Below are 20,672 nucleotides of genomic sequence, written 5' to 3' on the forward strand. Positions count from 1 at the left end.
TGAATTAATACTGTATAAATAACATTGTATCGAAACAATATAACAACATTTATAACAATATAATAAAAAGAGAAAAAAAGAATGGAGCATTGGACTATTGTGATCAATGGGAAATGCAGCACTGGGACATCTGTGATGGCAGTGGTGGGGAGGCCAAGAAAGGAAGGCACTGAGACAAGTGGGCAGTGGACAGAAGTGAAATATGCCATACTAAGTCATTGACTGCAGCAAAAGTGAAAGATAAGATCCCAGGGGCTGGTAAGCTGCTGAGATATGCTGCACTAGGAGTTGCTGTGGGAGGACAGCAGAGAGATTATGTGTAACAGCCTTGCTCTACTTACCCTATAAGAAAATGCTATGTGGGAAAGACCTTGGGAGCCTGGGCCAAGAGATGCTGCTAAGGGAATAGTCAGATAAGAGACAGCATAGCCCGCAGCTGGATGGTGGACAGGGCAAGAGTCTCGGAAGGGATCCTCTTAGTTTCTTGGGCTGTAAAGGAGGTGGTGGGGGGGAAAGAATTGTACTTTCAAACTTGAAAGATTCTGTCAATGTAGCTTAACAATAAAGTAGAATTAGCTCATCTGGTTTATCGTGACAATAAGATTGCTCCAGGATGGTTGCAGCTTCTGTTTTAGCCAAAATCCAAACAGTTCTGGGATTTTATTTTATTTTATTTTATTGCCCAATTGTGGCCAATGGCCAATTCAGAACAGTTTGGCAGAACTTCTGAGGCATTGCGTGCTTGTTTCAGGTTTGAAACCAAGTGACATTTTTTTATTTCATGGATGCTACTAAGATGAAAAAAACAGAAATATTTCAAACAGCTGGAGCAGCAGTGAGAGAATGCAGTGCAAAAAACTGAAAGTAGAGAGATTAAAAGCAGAAAATAACATAGGTAAAGACTATATTTCTGCGTAGACCTAATTGATTCATGATTACAAAAATGGAAAGAAAAAAATATTTTTTTCCTGTCTATTTGGGAACTGAATGTATAAATTGCAAGGGACTGTAGATGCTGTGTTTGCATCTACAAAACAGCTGTTTTGCAATAATGTAGAGAACGGGAGATCAGGAAAGATAGTGTCTGCTGAGCGTCTCTGGCTTCTACTGTCCCAGAAGAAAGAGAATACAGTGGAATTATATGTTCATTAGTGGTGAATGGGTATGATTGAAAATATTTGAAGAGTTGCAATGGGACAATTAGGAATAATCTGTAATAAAACAAGCACACACACAGAGTAACTAATGTAATTCAGTGGTTATGGGTATAAGAAATTAATTCCATAACTTTAAGGAAAGACAACCAGTCTCCCCGTTTCACTGAGTTGCAGTTTTATCAATTGCACTTGCAGAGAAAGTAAGATACAGATAGCAGAATGGTGTTAGAATAGGAATTTGCCTGAATGGGACTGGGTCATCTGTTTGACCACGTTCTAAAAGCTTCTCTGATTTTATTGAGTTAACAGTGCAGTACTTCTATCTAAAAGGAATTGTAGCAATTTTGTGACCTTTTTTCTTGGTGAATTAAAAAAAAAAAGTATTCTAATCCCACAGAACATGTATTATTGTATATTATTTAATAACATGAGTGTAGATTTGTACAGCTGTATCATGTCAAATTTTTCTTTCTACAAAAATGAGAAGTAAAAATCTTTTTCATGAAATGATATCTTAAAAAAAACAACCACCCTAATCCCATAGCTGCTGCATTTAGATGAGCCCTGATTTAAGACAGCACAAATTTATGATATTTTTAAGTGCTGGCAAACATTATGATGACTCTTAAGATGAAAATGATTGTAAGACAACATTCCATTGCAATGATGTTGCTTCTTAGATCCTATAGGAATATTTTTATTCAGAAGATTTGGAGAGAGCACAGAGGAGTACTTTTTCTACATTGTTGCACTGTAGATTTACAAAACATCGTAAAGGTCCTCGGGTTACGACAGTAATTGGGATGGGAATTTCCATCGCTAAGCAATGTGGGTGTAAAGCACAATGTCACATGACAGCATCGCTTAGTGACAGAAATCCCATCAGTCCCTGATGCCATTGTTAACTGAATCCCACTGGTTGTTAGGCAAGGATCCACCCCAATCCAAGCCATTTCTGGCTTGGTCCCTCCCAGCCCCAAGCCTCAGTAAGGTAAGGGGCTGCTTCCTCTTGCACAGTGGCACTCCTTGGTGGTGGTGGTGGTGCCAGAAGTGCTGGGGCTGAAGTGGAGGTCCAGGAATGGCAGCAGCCAGCTGAGAATGCTGAAGACCCCGGGCCTCTACTTTAGCCCCAGCGCCACCACTGCTGCCAAGGAGTGCTGCTGTGCAGGGTGGCCAAAAGGTCAAAGATCAGGGGTAGATTGGCAGGTGGGAGGAGTTGAATCCTCCCTGCAGTTGTGTTTGTGGGCTGCCAAGTGTCTGAATTTGATCACATGACCATGGAGGCGCTGCAATGGGTGTAACTTTGGGGACTATATGTAAGTACCACTTGGTCAGCACTGCTGTAACTTCAAATAGTCGCTGAATGAATGGTAGTTTAGCGAGGACTACCTGTAATAAGAAAATTCCTAAATTTCTGATATGATTTTTTTTCTACTGCTCAGAAGCAAATTTAAACCTATAAGGGGGAGAAAAAAACCTTGCTCTTTCTGAGATATGTCCACTAATGATTATGTTCCATCAAGTCAGTATTGATTCTTAGCAGTCACATAGATAGATCTTGTCCAGGATGAAGACTGCTAATACTTCTATGGTTTTATTATGCCAAATTTTGTCTGGAACTGTCAGTGAAATTCAACAGTCTGGGTGTGACAGAACATGAATAAATTGCCAACTGCTAGAATATTCAGAGATTTCCAGGTCATAACTAGGCACTGTATAGTTTATTATGAATACAGAGACAGGAAACCTGTGATCCTTAGATCCCTTAATTACAGTTCCAAACTTCTTTCATTTTGCACTGTAGGCAATGTTGTTAAGTAAGATCTAGAGAGTTACAGATTCTCTAGCTAACTTCTAAAGCATAGGAAGTATTCTGAGAAAAACCTATTCATATTCAGGTTAGGAGGATGGTTTTTAAAACTTTGCAAGATACATACACAGACTGAAATCATAGGATAAGATGTACCACTTGTAAGGATTGCTGCATTCGGCGCTGAACAAAAACCTTGTGAGACACAAGCTCGGACGAAAGTTAGTTTGTTGTTGTTGTTCAGTCGTTAAGTCGTGTCCGACTCTTCGTGACCCCATGAACCATATTGCGCCAGGCCTTCCTGTCCTTCACTGCCTCCTGAGTTTGCTCAGTTTCATACTCATTGCTTCAGTGATGCTGTCTAACCATCTCATCCTCTGCCGTCCTCTTCTCCTTTTGCCTTCAATCTTTCCCAGCATCAGGGTCTTTTCCAAAGACTCCTCTCTTCGCATTAGGTGACCAAAGTATCTGAGCTTGAGCTTCATTATCAGTCCTTCCAATGAGCAATCAGGGTTGATTTCCTTTAAGATTGACTGGTTTGACCTCCTAGCAGTCCAGGGGACTCTTAAGAGTCTTCTCCAGCACCACAGTTCAAAGGCATCAATTCTTCGGCGCTCAGCCTTCTTTATGGTCCAGCTCTCACAGCCATGAAAGTTAGTTTACTCAGGCGTAATGCGTTATGGTTACAGACAAGCCAGGATTGGCTTGGTACGGTTTCTTACAGTCTTTTTATAGAGTCCCCCCCTTGACCCGCAGTACCCCTCAGTTCTGCCCCTTGCCCTTGCCCTGGGCTGCCCATCTGTTCATGGTGATCTTCTTTCCCCTCACCTTGATGGCAGATTCAGCCAGTTTCTATTGTGTTCTGATCTGCTTCTATTGTCTCTCCTGCCCTTGCGTTCCTGGGGCTTTTCTGGGTTTGAATTGCCTGCCGATTGCTGTGCTTCCAGCGTATCATAAGCCGGAGTTGCCTGGGCGCCTGGGAAGCCTCACTGAAGACCGCCTCCAGGTTGCGGTAAGGCCCCGGGATACTGCTGCCCTTTCCCTGCCTGCTGCCGCCCGCTCAGTTCCCACTGCTGCCGATTCTGATGTTGCTGCTGTCACTGCCATCTCTCTCGACCTCTGTCCTCTACGCGGTTCGTCGGGCCATTCTGCTCTGAGGGGCACTGCACTGCCCAGTGCCCCTCCCCCATGCGCCAGTAGCAGAGTCCTGCTTTCCGCTGGGGTTCTCTATCGCCAGGGCCCCGCCGTTGGCTCCTGCGCTTCCCCTTTGGGGTTGCCTCATCTCAGTTGAGTTTGGCTGGCTTCTGGGTTCTGATCTTCCACTTAATTTGGTCCCAGGTGGCTTCTGCCATCCCCGCCAGCCAAATCCATTCTTTCAGCATCCCTGGGTCGTCCCTGCCGAGCGCTCTCTCAAGGATTTCCGGGTGAAGCCCATTCTGGAAGTAGTCTACTTTCAGGGACTCCAGCCAGTCGGTGAGCTTTTCTGTGAGACACCTGAACTCCAGGGCATATTTGGACACCATCCCGTCCCCCTGGCGCAGTCGATGGATCTTGTCCCAGGCTTGCCTGGCACTCAGCATGTCTTCAAACCTGTCTCTGAGCACCTGCATGAATTCGGGAAAGTCTTTGGGTTCCACCATGTTAGCTTCATACACACAGATGACCCATCCGGCTGCCCACCCCTCCAACAGATCCACCACGTAGGTTCCCTGTTGTCACTGAACAGGTGCACACTGCGGCTCATGAAGTTCCTCACCTGCGTGAGGAAACAGGGCAGTTGCTCGGGGTCCCCCGAGAATTGGCTCTCCAGGGTCCTGAACCTGAGTGCCTCTGCTGCCTGTTGGTCATCCGCTGCACCTCCTGCGGGTCTAGCTGTTGCTGCAAGCCTGAGCGTGGGCTCCGTGCTGCCTCCTGCTCCTCAGTTGACTCCCGGGACCTCTCCAGCCGGGGCTCTGGGTCCGCAAAGCAGTGCCTGCAGCATCCAACTGCCATCGGAAATTGCCTTCCATCTGGGATATCTGGTCCTCCAGCTCCTGGATCCGGGATCCTGAGCCTTGATGCATCATGACTCCATGTCCCAATGGGCCCCCGGATCCCATCCTACACCCACAGACCACCTTGCATCCCAAGGCATGGGTGTGGGGGCCTCTCTCCTCCTCTCTCTTCTGACTGTCTCCTCCACCACCAGGTTCTCAGGTCTGGATTCCTCACCGCCTCATAAACTCGCCCCCTCGCTGTCACTTGCCATCGCTGTGTGAAGTCGTCCAGGTCCTGTAGGTCATCGGCGAATGAAAGAACGCAAGCGCTCCTCAGTAGGGTTACTCTGGGTAGGGCTCAAGGCAAATCCTGGCTTAGTTTACTCAGGTGTAATGCGTAATGGTCACAGACAAAGCCAGGACTGGCTTGGCATGGTTTCTTACAGTCTTTTTATAGGGTCTCCCTCCCTTGACCTGCAGTACCCCTGGGTTCCGTCCCTTGCCCTTGCCCTGGGCTGCCCATCTGTTCATGGCAATCTTCCTTCCCCTCACCTTGATGGCAGATTCAGCCAGTTTCTATTGGGTTCTGATCTTCTTTTGTCTCTCCTGCCCTTACATTCCTGGGGCTTTTCTGGGTTTGAATTGCCCACTGATTGCTGTGCTTCTGGCGTATCATAAGCCAGAGTTGCCTGGGGTGCCTGGGAAGCTGGCTGCGCTACAATGTTGCCGCTTCTTAATTGCCCGCCCTCTGCGGGTAGTTAACTTGTGGTTGCATTGTTTACTTGCCCTGATTACCTTTTGCCTGAGGCAGTGAAATTGACCAATGGCACTGTGGTGCTGCGCTAGGCTGAATCTGACACCACTCAGATCTTTTCCAAAAGTGGATGCTAGTCTGGAATTTTTATTATAACAAGAAAGGAGTATTTGGTTAAATTTAATTTTAATTAAGCTTAAATTTACCATGATTAAATTCAAATTTTTGTTTCCATCCCAAAACATCCCTTCTAGTGTAATGTTCAATACTGCACGCTACAGTAATCCTTCAGCCCAAAACACATATGCAGTTCTGCTTTAGTATCATTGGTAGCCCCTTGGCTGAAACAACTCATCACTTTTGTTTAATAATGATCTGAAGATGGCAAAGAAGAAGAATGTACAACACAGAAGAAACTGGTGTAGATCAAAACTTTCACATTTGAGAGTCTCTTGAGTTGAGTTTGGTCTCTCGAGAACTCCTGGTGTCTACGTGAGCATATGCATGTACTTTTCATTGCAGCAATATTGATATGGTTTATGGACATTGTCTGTCTGCATTCTTCAGTAGTCTCCCACCCAAGTAATAAGTAGGGCCTGACTCAGCCTAGCTTGAATCATCCAAGGTCAGCTAAGTATTGCTTACCTGGGACTTGGTTGAGAGTACAAACTAAATGCGAAGAACCAACCTATTTTGGAGACCGTTCTCAACTGATTTCTCTCTGGGCATGTAAAATACAGGGCACATCTTCACTAGTGTTATCTTGCATTTTTTTCTATCAGTGCTGATTTAGGTTGAATGAAAGAAAAATTGCTATTGAAATTTCTTTCAAAAAAGAAGTGAATGTTAGAGTAATTCTCCCGGGTGGAGTTTGGAGTTATAGGATACATGTGATGAACATCCTGGCTTGTAGTTTTGCGGCCTCTCTAGCTTCCCCAGTTCCTAAAGGAAGACCCCATGAGGCAACTCCTGACATGGACATGTTTCAGAGTGAGAAGTGTGGGCAGCTACAGAAGCTTCAGAATGTGGGAAATTTATGGAATAGAAGGGAACAACTTCAGCCCCACAACCTCCAACAATATAGTAAACTTAAAAACACACCATGGGGAATTGAAAGGAAATTCTTAGGCATTTGGAAAACATAGCAAAAAATGGAAAGCTCCTTGCCAGAAAGAAAACTTCTGAGGAACGTTAAGGAGGTTTTCAGCACACTGACCTCAACAGTAAAAGGAACATACTGAAAAGTGTAGTAAATGCACTTCCTCCCTCCCTCCCTCCCTCCCTCCCTCTTCCATGTTATTTCTCTACGGTTCTTTTAGGAACTTTTTTCCCCCCCTCCTTTTCGGCTCCAGTATTAGAAATAAGCTAGGAATGGAAAAAAATGGCTGCAGCAACCAATGGACAGGAGCAAATAGAGGAAAGGGATAGCTCATATATTCCTTTTAAAGCATGACCTGCTTTGAATGAAAATTTGGAAGTAACCTGATCCTATTCAAGACTAAGTGAATGGTGTGCAAAAAGCGGAGTTGCCTCATTTTTCTAAATGTAAAGCTTGCTTCTGAACAATGTCTGAATTCTTACAGTATTAAGGCAGGCTTGTTCTCCTTTATTTCAGTTTTGAATGCTGCTGTTGAAGTGTAGAAATACTTTTTAACAGTCATCTTTTCCACTCTCTTCAAACTTCAGCTATGATGTTATATTTGCTGGAGGACCTGAGGAATTATTGAAGAAATTCCAGCAAGTTAATCACAAAGTTGTATTTGCAGCAGATGGCTTAATATGGCCTGATAAAAGATTGTCTGACAAATACCCGATTGTCCGCAGTGGAAAACGATTCCTTAACGCTGGAGGTAAGTAGTATTTTTCAAAGGTAAAGGTATCCTTTGCCTGCTCTTGGAAAAATGGTATGCTGTGCAAATTTGTTGTGTTACATTTTGAAACATTTTGAAGGGGAAATGTACATTATTAGTAACGGTGACTTCAGATAAGTTTATCTCATTTTCTATCTCATCAGCAAAAGCTAAGGTAGGAAAAGGGGAAGACAGAAGTAGAAAAGAAGGAGGCAGTTACATCAGTGTTTTTCAAACTTGGCAACCTTAAGATGTGGGGACTTCAACTCCCAGAGTTCCCCAGCTGGCCACACACAGAAGCCCACACATCTTAAGGTTGCCAAGTTTGAAAAACACTGCTTTAGATAGAAGCTGACAAACTACTTATAAAGCAACATGGGTTTGTCTTACTCAACTAGCTCATTTGAAGAATGTTGAAGAAATTCCTCAGAATAGTTTTCAGGCAAGGAAAATTGCTTAGGGAAATTTGCACATTTCTAAAAATACTCTAACTGCAAGGTATGCAGCAGTTGTCACAGATAATGTTATTATGTGACACTAGCCAAGATGGTTAAATATAGGAACTACAATTTTTCTGTACCAAAATGATTCATGTTCCCCTTTTTCCCTTCCTGGGCAGAATGGAATTTCCTCAGTGTTTCTGACATACCATTGTTCTGTAACATTTCAAGAAATTAAAATGGCTGCTGGCTGCTTGCTCATCCACCATCTAACACTTCTAACCAGTCTCCTAACTTATCTTAATACATGTATTTCTTTTCTCCTCTTATCTTATGCACACTTTTCCCTGATGCATTAGTTTTTGTATGCGGTTTTCCTTGTAATCCCATGTTACAAATTTGGCTCTGGCATGATGTTCCAGTCTGTGTGAATGTTCAAAAACTGCTAATTGGGTAGATTAGCATCAAAATGCAAACTGAATGGATCTTCTGTTATTCTTGAACTAAGGTGGGATGTCTCTGTGTGGGTGTGTTTAGGATAATTTGGAGTTCCAGCTGTTTCTGCAAATACTTCACTGTTCATATTTTGTTTAAAGGAGGCAATGTTTTATGTTGTGAGGGTACAGTCATTTATTTATTTATTTATTTATTTATTTATTTATTTATTTATTGTTTTTTCATCTGAGATGTGTTACAGTGCCATCCCTCTGACAGGCACTCATGAGACTTTGCTTCCAGCAAATGATGTCAGCAACTAGAGGGGATAGATGGATGGATGGATGGATGGATGGATGGATGGATGGATGGATGGAAGGATAGATAGATGATAGATAGACAGATAGAAAATTTTTATTAAAGAAATTTTTAAAAGAATAAAAACAATACAAATTTTGAGAGAGTAAAGTAAGGAAAGTAAAGAAAAGTAATATAGTAAGTGAAAAAAAAAGTGCAAAGAAAGAAATAGAAAAAAAGAAAAGAAAAAATTATAAAGAAGGAGCTTCCAGTCTTCTCAACAGCAGTTACAAGTACATTTATATTTTACCCTCTCTCTCTAAGGTTACAACATAATTTCTTCTTTTTATAGTCTACCCTTTCTAATCTCAAACCCATAATCACAAGTTCATTTTTAATTTTTTTTTCAGCAAAAAGTCCATAAGGGGTTTCTAGTCACTAATATATATAGTTGTTGTCCTTTCTCTAATCAAACAAGTCAATTTTGCCATCTGCTAATTCCGTTATCTTAACTAGAGATGGCTGATTTCTCAATATCCCATATAATATGTGTTTCTGCCCATGTTCCAAGGAAATTATACAAGATTTTCACATTCTTAATTGTACTGCTCTATTTTTGCTTCAACACATGGAAAATGTTTGGGGCCCCTCTTGATAGGAAAATAATTTTGGCCTGATTCACATAACATTTAATATTTAATGAATTTAGAGAAGGAGACACTCCTATGGAGATTAGCAAGCTTTATGTGGAGAGCTGATTTTAAATGGAGAGATGATTTTATCAAAAGTTCCTAATGTTTCTCCATTATTTTATCTGCTGTAGTAACAATGTTTTAATGTCCTTACTGATTTTTGTACATTTTAATGTATTTTATTAATGTTTGGTCACTTTTATATAGCTTTTATTTTATTTGTTATGACTGGCAGTCAAAACAATAAACATATTGAATTGAATATATCATTTTCAAGTTCACTTTCATATACAAAAAAGGGGAAGAAAGAACAACATAAAACCAGTCAGAAAGAAAAAGAATTTGTCTATGCCATCTTCATCTCTCTATCTCTGCATTTAGATCTCTATATGTTTATCTAATATTTCATAATTATTCCCCCTAGTTCTTTTTTAAATAAATCATTAAAATGTAACCACATTAAATAATTTTATCAGCTTTCTGTTACATCAATAAAGAACCAGCTCATAAATAGAAAGATAATGTATATCTGCAATCCAAGATTGTAAATTTGAGGTATCCATATATTTCAGCATAAAGCAATGATCTTCTTTGATTCTTCAATTCTCAATAGTTTGAGGGCTATATAATTCAAAAGTATGTTCATATATTTAAGCACGTTGTCTTGCCATATTAAGACATTTATTAATTTGTTTTTCACCAGCCAAAGTAAGGGTGACCTGATGACATCACCAGAACAGAGGTGGGCAGGCAATTGTCATACTGGTTGTTCTTGATATAAAGTTTTTCAAGAATAAAAATAGATGAATTAAGGCCATGGAATATTTGACACACAGATTTTATTTCATTTGCAACCAAAAATGATAGAAAATAGAGCTGCTATGGGCTATCTTGGTGCCATAAAAGAGGGTTTGCTGGCCATGCATGGCCTGCAGAATCCAGGTGCCAACCCCTTGTTTTCAGGGTTAATGTAGTGATTCTGGGGCTGTTTTTACATGATGGCTGCAGATGGAAGGGTGTTTTTTTAAATAAAAAGTTTATAATTGCTTCAGTGCTTCCTTTTTAATTGTTTTTGTTGTTTGCTGGCTGAGACAAACTAAAAAAATACAGAATAGAAATAAATAAATAGAACTGAAATAAACACTTGGTGGTCTATATACAGATACATATGTGTGTAAATATGTCTGTCTATGAGAGAACTTAAAAATACAAATATTTTAAGTATCGCATATTAACATCTGCAGTATTTCTGCTCAGATTGATATTTTTACAGTACAGGGCAATCAATTAGGAAAACTTCGTTAGTTTAGCCAAGAAATGGTGGTCAGATGTGAGTATCCTTTGCTAGAGTTCTGTGCTGATGTGCCAAAACAGTTTTCCACGCCTCTAAATATCACTAGTCCGATGACTTTTACTTTTTACTTCATTTTTTTAAAACGTTACTTTTCCAATGTTTTGCAATAACAAACGTGGCAGCTAAGAACAGGAATTGAATCAGCTACTTAGGCTGTATTAATTTACATGTCTTAGGAAAAATGAACCATAAGTCAACAACAGAATTCATTAGGAAAGAGTTGATTTTTCCGATGTGTTCAAAACTGTTCAGCTAAAAACCATTACTGTGCATTGCCATTGAAATGGTGCTGCCAGTTTGATTATAGCTTTACCTACACCAACTAGAAAAGTTTAAATTAATCTATAGTTTTAATGGAGAGAAATAGCATCTGCAGATTGTCTTCATTATTGTTTGCTTATGTAGATTTAAAAGGCATTCTGTGCTTCAAAAAAGCTACCTTTATATCTGTTATTTTGAAATCCCAAATCACCTTCCCAACATTTGTTTTTGAAGACTTTCAAGAGAACTTGTGCTGAATATAAAGATTTTAGATGATATAAATTACTTTGCTGTTAAATAAGGTTGATATACAGCATTCTTCAAATGTGTTATTATAATGATTTATTAGAGAAAGTCAGGGATATTGAGAACCAGCCTTGCATATACACCCAGTTCCTTCCCCCCACCCCCATATAAGTTTTTATATGAGATTGCTGAATTGGCTAGGAAATCTTTAGAATGTGTTCTTGTATGCAGCTTGGTATGCTAAGGCTATGATTCTATGTACTATGTCAGAAAATCCCACTTCTTTATTTCTTTATTTTATTTTATGTCCCACCTTTCTTCTCCCCTAGGTATTCAAAGGGGCTTACAGTAATCAGCATACAAAATTAAAATATTAATTTAAGGTAAACATTTAACTAATAATTAATATTTTAGTTGACAAAAGAGAGGTATTGTGGCTGCTCATTAAAATGCAAAGACCAAAGGAAATTCCCAATGGAATGATGCAGGAGAAGGCCTTCTCCCTTGTGCTAGAAAATGGAGTCAGCTTTAGAAGACCCTTTTGTACTGATCTCCTTAGAAGTCATACACAGGATTTGACAGCAGATTTCATTTGCTACTGTATGAATTTCTTCACTCTGGTATTGTGACTTGAATAAAGCCAAGTTAATGAGTGTCATGCCATGCTCCCAACCTAGTTTTCTCTCAAACAATTAACAGAACTAGAATGATACCTAGAATAGTTTTTCTGTTTAAGAGCATAAAATCAAAGGAACAGAATATATTTCAAGAAATAAATACCAAGAAATCTCCAGCAAGAAATTGGATACAGTTTTTCCAATAAGGGCTTAAAAATCTCCCTTAAGTTTAATGGTAAGTGCCCTAGAAAGTATCAAATAATTGTTTTTGATGGTTTCTTTCAGGATTTATTGGTTATTCTCCAAATGTAAATGAAATTGTACAACAATGGAACCTTCAAGATAATGATGATGATCAGCTTTTTTATACAAAAATTTATATTGATCCACTAAAGAGGGTAAGTAGAACTTAATCAGTAATCGATACAATGAATTAAGGTACGCTTCTCCAAAAATCCAAGGTAAAAAGGAATGAAGAACCTCACTGAAATTCTTGCACCAGTTGAAACATCTGAATATTTAGTTTAAACGCCATACCTTCCAAGTTAAATGGTTTTGTGTCTGGACTTCTGGAAACAAATGTTTCCAAAATATAAGCTGACTATACACTAGATCACAAAAAATATCATGCAAACGTTTAGAGATCTGAAAAACTCACTGGAATTGTGGCCATATAGCCCTGTGTATATGTATACTCTACATACAAATGTTCCAGATATATCCAACATCTAAGACTGCATATGTCATAGACCTTTCCAGAATCTGGAGTCTTGTCAAAATAAGGGGCAATAACTAGTAGTTGGATTTAACCCTGCACGTTTCTGTGCGTAATTTATTAAAGTTACTTTACAGTTCACATAAAAATTTACTTTTAAATAAGTTAAGGAAAACATAACATTGGCTGGTGTGGCTGGTGTGGGTCTTCCGGGCTGTGTGGCCGTGTTCTGGAACACGGCCACACAGCCCAGAAGACCCACACCAGCCATCGTATGCCGGCCATGAAAGCCTTCGACAATACATAAAACATAACATTGTTTCTCCAATTCTTTCCAACACTTAGAAATAGCTTTGTTTTAGGTCACATAATATAGAAGAGGGAAGGATCTTAGAACGGAAGAGTCAGCAACCTTTTGAGCTGATGACCAACCACCTCTCTGATAGGGAAGTTTTACAGATGATTGTAATGCCTGGTTGAATCCAATTTGCTTTCAAAGAGTAACTTTGTCTTGCTGATTTCTCCCACAACACCAAACACGGTCTCCTTTCTTTCTGCTTTGGAAAATTATTCAGCTGACAGAGTCCTGAATTTCTTGACAAAGTTTATTTCCAACATTCCATTGGACTGGGAAAAAATAAAAAGAAACAATGTCAATATAACAATTCCAGTGGGGGAAAAACAATAAACCTTGGGACACCATAAACAAACAAAAGTATTATCCTATAAACTATTGTGGATCACAGTGTGCTTCTTCAGATGCTTGGGGTATAATCTTATCAGATTAATTTTTACATGGAGCAAGAAAGAAAGACAAAGGGGAGAAAAAATGGGCTGGGTAGCAGAATGATCTCAGATATTAACCATACAAACCTAGAGTGCTACGGTGCAGCTTCCTGCATTCGAACAGCTAGTTAACTGATTATGGTGAAAAGTCTTTTTGCTTAATCCATGGGTAATTATGCTGACGATCCTGATGGAACTGAATTCAGTTTTTCTTGACGGAGTTGGTGTATGTAATTCCTCTGCTCAAGGACAGCTTCTTGAAGTCAGTGAAAAAATGTTGGGAGAGTTGAAATGTTTTGCACTGCATTTTGGATATGACTATTGGGATCTTTCTCACATAACTGCTGATGTTAGGTGGTTTTAACAATGCATGTTGTTAAGATTTAGGCTAAGGGTACATAATCTGTACTCTCTGAAGTCTTAGGTGCAGCTTCCTGAGTTCCCACCAATTTTTCTGGAAGATTCACTTCCAGAATATGACAGATTACTCTGGAACAGATGATTTAGTACATTCCAGGAGGAAAAAGGTAGTATTCTACTGAACCCTAGTATGTTCTGAAACTGGGATATGGAACTTTCTATAGACCTGCAACCTACCAAATGACTTTTCCTTCCCCACATGGGGATTTTAAAAAAGGAATGGAATTAGCCATTGTTGCTAAAGTTATCACTGATTTAAACTGTGGCAGATCTATGGACAGGAATTTCTAGAAACATGCCTTGCTTCTGTTTTTAGAAAAATACAAATAAGCAAAGCTAATTCATGTAGTAGTCCTAACTCTACTGCTCTCTATGTACCATGGTCCATTTTCAACTTTCTATTCTGATCTTTTAAAGATGTTAATCTATTAGTGATATTTGGCAGATATTCTTGTATTATATTGTATACTGCCAAGTCACTATTCCCTGAGAAGTCATGAACTTCTGTTTGCTTGGCCTTTGAAACAGAAAGCAAATCTCTGGTATGTATTAGTGACATATAAACAATGTGCTAACAAAGTATATATTCTTGATAAGGGTAAGTCTGGATGACATGATGAATTATGAATATATATGGAGCATTGCGAAAGATCTGGAATATGTATGTGTTTGTGTGAGTGGGTGTTTAAAAGAATTGCCAATGAAACATCTGGTCATTTTATAATGCTATTTGAATTCAGTTTTATACAGACCTTTATTTTATAAGGCCTTTTTTATTTATTTATTTATTTATTTTTCAAATTTGTATGCCGCCCATCTCCCCCAATTTACCGTATTTCCACTTCTTAAACTTTAGGAACGCATCAATATTACCTTGGATCACAAATGCAATATTTTCCAGACCCTAAATGGAGCTGTTGGTATGTATGCTGAAGTACCTATTAAGTGATGAAGAAATTTCTATTATTGTGTCTTCTTTGCAAGTGTTCTCATTTCTTTCTTGCCCATGATATGGAATTGGGTCTATGTGAGATGATTTAGATTTGCCTGACTGAAGAAGTGGATGTAAAACTCTTACTTGAAGAAAAAAAGAAATGCCAATTGCCTCCATGCAGCACTTCATATTGCCTCAAGTTTTCCTGGTGTTTCTTACATGGGGATCTACAACAATGGAGGTTTCATCAAAATGACAAAACATATATTGTGGTGTCATGACATAAACTCTGTCTTTTAAGTACTTGGGTGTAGCATTATGATGCAAGTGCCAAAGGGGTCACATTTGTAACACAATGTTGCAACAGTTGTGATTTGCTCCCACCACTGCATCCATCTCTTATCTTAGTCACATGCCAGAGATGAGAAACAGTTCTTCTCAGGAACTGCGCCCACACCAAAGGCTCATTTAGTCTTCACAAGTGCTGGGAGAGAATGCTGAGAATGGGAAGAGGACATGTTGCATTACAAACTTTAAAGTGAAACATCCCTTTGAAGATTTAAAAGCCCTGTCTGAAATTCTTGGTCATTGATAACAGACTCTGAGGTCCATCCCTCACTGATTTTCCAAAGGAAGATTTGACTCTCAAGATAAGAAGTCTTGGAATTAATTGAACACTAATTCTATATTTTTAAAAGCTACTTTAAATATCCCCTCCTGTTTTCATTTATTTTTCCTGATAAAAGAAGCAGGAATAGAAGAAGGGGATGGACAGGAACAGATGAGAAAAAAATATACCAGTTTATAATTTTTTCCACAAAATTTCAGAAAGCTCTGAATAGATGCTAAGTCCCACCCAAAAAGAGGGGGAAAGGACATCCTATTCCTCAATATTATGAGAAAGGAGTGGGGCTATTCATCTGGGATATTATTTGACTATTTTTAGTGATTATTATATTTACATATTGTGGCTTTTTAATATCTTTTATGATATTAAAGCGCAACAGCTTCAGAGGACCTTGGATGAAGCGGATTATCTGGATCTCTTTCATTTGGGATTTATGCCTGGGTACGGGACAGAAACAGCATTGGCTGCACTTTTGGATGATCTCTGGTGAGGGTAGGATGTGGGTTGTGGCTCCATCCTTGCCCTACTTGACCTCTCTCCGGCTTTCCATACTATGGTATCCTTCTGGACTGGCTCAGAGGATTGGGGGTGGGCGGCACTGTGTTGTGCTGGTTCACCTCCTTCCTCCAGGGCCAATTCCAGTCGGTGGTGGTTGGGGAGGAGAGATCCCACCCTTGGCCCCTCTTATGTGGGGTGCTTCATGGTTCGGTTCTCTCCCCCCTCCTAACTAACATCTACATGAGGCCGCTGGGTGAGCTCATCCGTCGCCATGGAGTAAGGTATCATCAGTATGCTGATGATACCCAATTATACATCTCTGTCCCTGGTGAATTAAGCAATGCTGTGAATGTCTTATCCCAGTGCCTGAGGCTGTGAGAGTCTGGATGGGGAACAACAGGCTTCAGCTGAACCTTGGGAAGACTGAGTGGCTTTGGGTTTTGGGGCCTTCTGGTGCTTGGACTATACTATCTTTGGTACTGAATTCAGTTATCTTTGGTAACTAAACTGCCCCAGACAGACCCTGCGTGCAATCTGGGGGTCCTCTTGGACTCACAACTCCTGCTCAAAGACAGTCATGGCTAGAAGGCCCTTTGCACAGCTTTGTGTTGTGTGCCAGTTGCACCCATTCCTAGATCAGAGAGACCTACACACTGTCACTCATGCCCTAGTCACCTCCTGTTTAGATTTCTGTAAAGTGCTCTACATGGGGCTGCCCTTGAAGAGTATATGGAAGCTTCAGCTGGTGCAAAATGCAGCGGTGCGGGCAGTTAGGGGTGCCTCTAGGGCGGTACATATTACACATCTGTTCCATGAGCTGCGCTGGTTGCCAATTTGCTTTCGGGTCCAATTCAAGGTGTTGATTTTGATTTTTAAAGCCCTTCATGGCATGGGGCTGGGTTATCTGAGGGACCACCTCTCCCTGATCACATCTGCCTGTCCCATCAGATCTGGCAGAGAAGGCATGCTGTGGATCCTGTCTGCCAGAGAATTACATTTGGCAGTTCCCAGGAGGCAGGCCTTCTCTGCCGTGGCACCTGCCTTGTGGAATCTTCTCTCCCCAGAAGTGAGATTAGCTCCATCCCTCTTAACATTCTGCAAGTCCCTCATGATCTGGCTATGTGATCAGGCCTGGGGGTCCCAGGGGACCAGGGAGATTTTGTGATGGCTCCCTTATTAATTTTATCTCCTCCTGTTTTGTGTGCTTTTATAGTTTTTTATTTGTAATTGTTTTTATGTATTTATTATTTTTAATTATTGTACACCGCCCAGAGTCACTTTCTGTGAGAGGGGTGACTATACAAATACAATAAATAAAAATAAAAATAGAATGATGTATATGTTCCTTCTGAACTCTGGAATGAGCAGTTTGAAAATTACAAGATTAGATGAGAATCTATGGATGCTTAGGAAGCTGCAAAGAATGTTGTATCATCCTTGTTTGAGTAACTTACAGTTGATGTGTTATTAACTTCTTGGTGGGCTGCAGATGAAGTTCTTCTGAAATTTGAAGATGGAAGAGCCAGAGCTAGGAATTCTATGTATGATACTCTCCCGGTCACTCTTCATGGAAATGGCCCAACAAAAGTAAGTAATAGTGACCTGATTTCAGTATCAGCTTTTCTGTATGAGAGCAATAAAATAGAAGTTCATTTGTTAGTAGCGTAGTAGCAGTGGTAGGAAGGATCGATGCATTTCATGAAATTTCCTAGCCAATTTCACTTTATCCCATTAAGTGAGAACTGCTGCAGAGCTTTGTTGAACGGATCTTATTCTAGAGTTAGAAATGCTAATCTATTGAATTGACTTGATGATGTCCCCCCCCCCTCTTCTTTTAACCTAGCTTAATCTCAATTACTTTGGAAATTATATACCTAATGGCTGGACTCGTGAAACAGGATGTGGTACCTGTGACACAGATTTACTAGAACTAGCTACATTGCCTGTAAGTATATTCTGCATCCAGTTGAAGTCTGTATATAAATGATGAGGGTGTTATCTAGCTATCTACAGCTTTCTGCTCTTTTTTCATACCCTCGCCTTCACCAGATTTTCTCATCTGTCTTTTCTGTCTTGCTACCATTTTATTTATAAATGATGGTGGGAACTGATTTCTGTTACATGGAAATAATGATAACATTATATGGAAGTTCAGGACTAAATGTACAGTTTTCTCTCCACCAGAGACCCCTGGCCTTCTTTTTTCAAAAATTACTAGGGAAGGCCTTGGCATTTCAAGCTGGGTGATAGCCTTCCTGGATCAGGACCGTGCCAGTGACTAACCATCTCATGAAGGGCAGCAAAAAAAGTGAGAAGCTCCATTTGGGAGCTTTTTTCCCCATCTCTCCTTTTCTACCTCGTCACCAAAAAGGACAAGGGGCAGTCCAATATTTGTAGGTGGAAGATCCAGCATCCAAATAAAGTAGGGGCAACCAGTCCCCACTCATTACTGCATGTGGTTCAGATGTCTCTCTTCTGACTCAGCCAGTTCAGGAGAAGAAGGAGCTGTCCCTGGTCAAAGAAGATGATTAATAGCCAGTCCCATTCACTGGATTCTTCCAAAAAACAGACTTTGTTCAAATTTTTTTTTTCCAGAATTCTGTCTGAAGGAACCAGAACCATAATGGACCCAACAGCAGAAAACAAGTCCCCGATGACTTGCAATTCTGTTTAGTGCCTTCCCTTTCCCATACAATAAGCCAAAACACTGAGGCAGAATGGGGAATCCCCAGGAGGCAAAAGAATCTTTCTTTTGTCTGTCAAAAAATATTATTTTTGGCTATCAAGCCCAATAAGTCTCCTCATACTTTCCTAGCTTCTCTTAACACCTGGCCCCAATCCCTGGTGGATGCTTCCATGACAACTCTGATCTCGTGGACCATACTTAGTAAAGATGGGGGAGATACCACCAAAAGCCCAGAAGACAACAAAATGGAGATCCTGCAACAGATAGCACATGGTTTCCTTTGCTACCTCAGTTTTTGTCAGGGCTTTTATAATCTGGGTTGAAAATGTAACTTGTCTTATCAAAGCATAGAAAGCTTAGATGTGGGTGAATAAAGTTTCCAAGGCATCTCTTTCATGGCAGAAGCAGTCTAGGCAATGCCTAGTTTTCAGCCAGAGGCACAGCACTAACATTTACCCTAGGAGACAACTGTGGCAGAAGAACTGTTGGGTTCTCTGTTCTCTGAGCTTGCTTCTCTTCTTGCATTGCCACCAAGCTAGGTAAGAATATCAGCGCATAAAGAAGTGGAGCTTGCTGACTTGTTATAAGCTACCATATATAAACTACCACATACAAATTACCATACATATATAAATACCAAATAGCTGCTGTTTTTCTCATTTTGGGAATAGTGTTGGTTAAGAGATTGTTAAACTGAAACAGGTACAGGGAAATTTGAACATTTCCAGTTGATATAAACCTGTATTTCAAGTTGAGGAATGGTTCGAGTGGTTTTAAGATTTATGATAACGGATAACATTACCTATTTTCAGTTAAAGGGTTAGCAAATGTAATCCTAGTAGTATGCCTAAGTTTATATTCCACTTTTTGTGCTTTAATTTCACTGAAGTTCTACTTTGGACTCAATCCACTTTACTGATGTGGCTACTGGAAAGGCACACATACTGGAGTGAAAAGTTTGCCCCCCCCCCAAAGATTGCCTATTCTGAATTATGTTTTTTTGAAAGGTTAAAAACAATATCTTGAAATTGAGTATGAGTCCAATCCAATTTTTTTTCCTCCCCAGAATAAGACCTAGAGACTATGCATCTTATATGCATGTTATTGCTATGCAATCTTATACATGTCTACTAAAAAGTTAAGTTCTGTGAAATACAATGGAACTTATTCCTAGGTAAATAGTTACAGGATTGCTGGAAACAATAATTATGAAAGTAGTTTATAAAGAAATTTCATGCAACAGTTCTTTGATATATTTTAAAATATTTAGTAAAGTGTGAGAAATACTTATTCAAAATTGTTTTTTAAATTAATTTGCTTTAAATTAAAGAAAGAGTGGCATTTTTTCCAAGGTAGATAATATAGTTCACTGTTCTTACAATGAAAGATTTTGAAGTGAATCCTTTGCATTGTTTGCACCTTTACTCTTATTATTTTTAGGAGGATCCAACAGTAACAATTGGTATTTTCATTGAACAACCAACTCCTTTCCTATCAAAGTGTTTAGACAGAATATTGAGTCAGGAGTATCCAAAAGAAAAACTTAGTTTCTTCATTCATAACAATGTAAGTACCTTATCAACAGAGATTAAATTGTATTTTTTTGTAAATCAGTAAATGACTCAGTCTAATTATACAGGCTGACAATAAAATAACATTAAACATTTAAATGGTTCTGCTGTTACATGTATAATATGCATATATATGTTTCTACTACAATTTCATCCCAAGTTAGTGTCTCCATTCTCTCTCCAATGCATTGTTCTTACCAGATCTTAAAGCACTTGTTCCTTCGGCTTCCTTTTGAATGTATTTAGAGATCTGTGGAAGGAGGGATTAAACTCACAAATATTAAATAATTCTCCAAATTTATTCTTTAGTCCAGCTGTTTAGGGTCTTAGAACATGTATTTTTTTCAATCTAACTACAGAAGGTGGAGATGGGTGGATGGAGAGATTGTTTTATCAATCTGGGTGAATATTTTATTTGAATTATTATGTGCATCCTGCACATCCTATTATCCATCTCCTTTTCTACTGAGGCATCAGGTCTGAGATCGGAAAACCTTTTTTTTTTTTCCTGTTGAACTTCATTAAATAGAGAAAATACAGCCAAT

The 20,672-nt window shown here is 39.7% G+C and overlaps 1 protein-coding gene across 2 annotated transcripts in view; it reads left to right on the forward strand.

Moving 5' to 3' along the window:
* PLOD2 (procollagen-lysine,2-oxoglutarate 5-dioxygenase 2) overlaps window positions 1–20,672 on the forward strand; it is a 62,334-nt gene that overhangs the window by 25,632 nt on the left and 16,030 nt on the right. For both annotated transcript variants that reach the window (XM_088131853.1, XM_088131851.1), the window contains exons 4-9: window positions 7,384–7,547; window positions 12,175–12,287; window positions 14,667–14,730; window positions 17,360–17,457; window positions 17,714–17,815; window positions 19,997–20,122. In XM_088131853.1, coding sequence (XP_087987979.1) covers window positions 7,384–7,547; window positions 12,175–12,287; window positions 14,667–14,730; window positions 17,360–17,457; window positions 17,714–17,815; window positions 19,997–20,122 — 667 coding nt within the window. The remainder of the gene's footprint in view (window positions 1–7,383; window positions 7,548–12,174; window positions 12,288–14,666; window positions 14,731–17,359; window positions 17,458–17,713; window positions 17,816–19,996; window positions 20,123–20,672) is intronic.

This window comes from Python bivittatus, unplaced genomic scaffold (genome assembly GCF_059951505.1).
Source record: "Python bivittatus isolate LINGU-HERP-01145 unplaced genomic scaffold, Pbiv_v1 ctg000980_np1212, whole genome shotgun sequence".
In the NCBI taxonomy this organism is placed as follows: Eukaryota; Metazoa; Chordata; class Lepidosauria; order Squamata; family Pythonidae; genus Python; species Python bivittatus.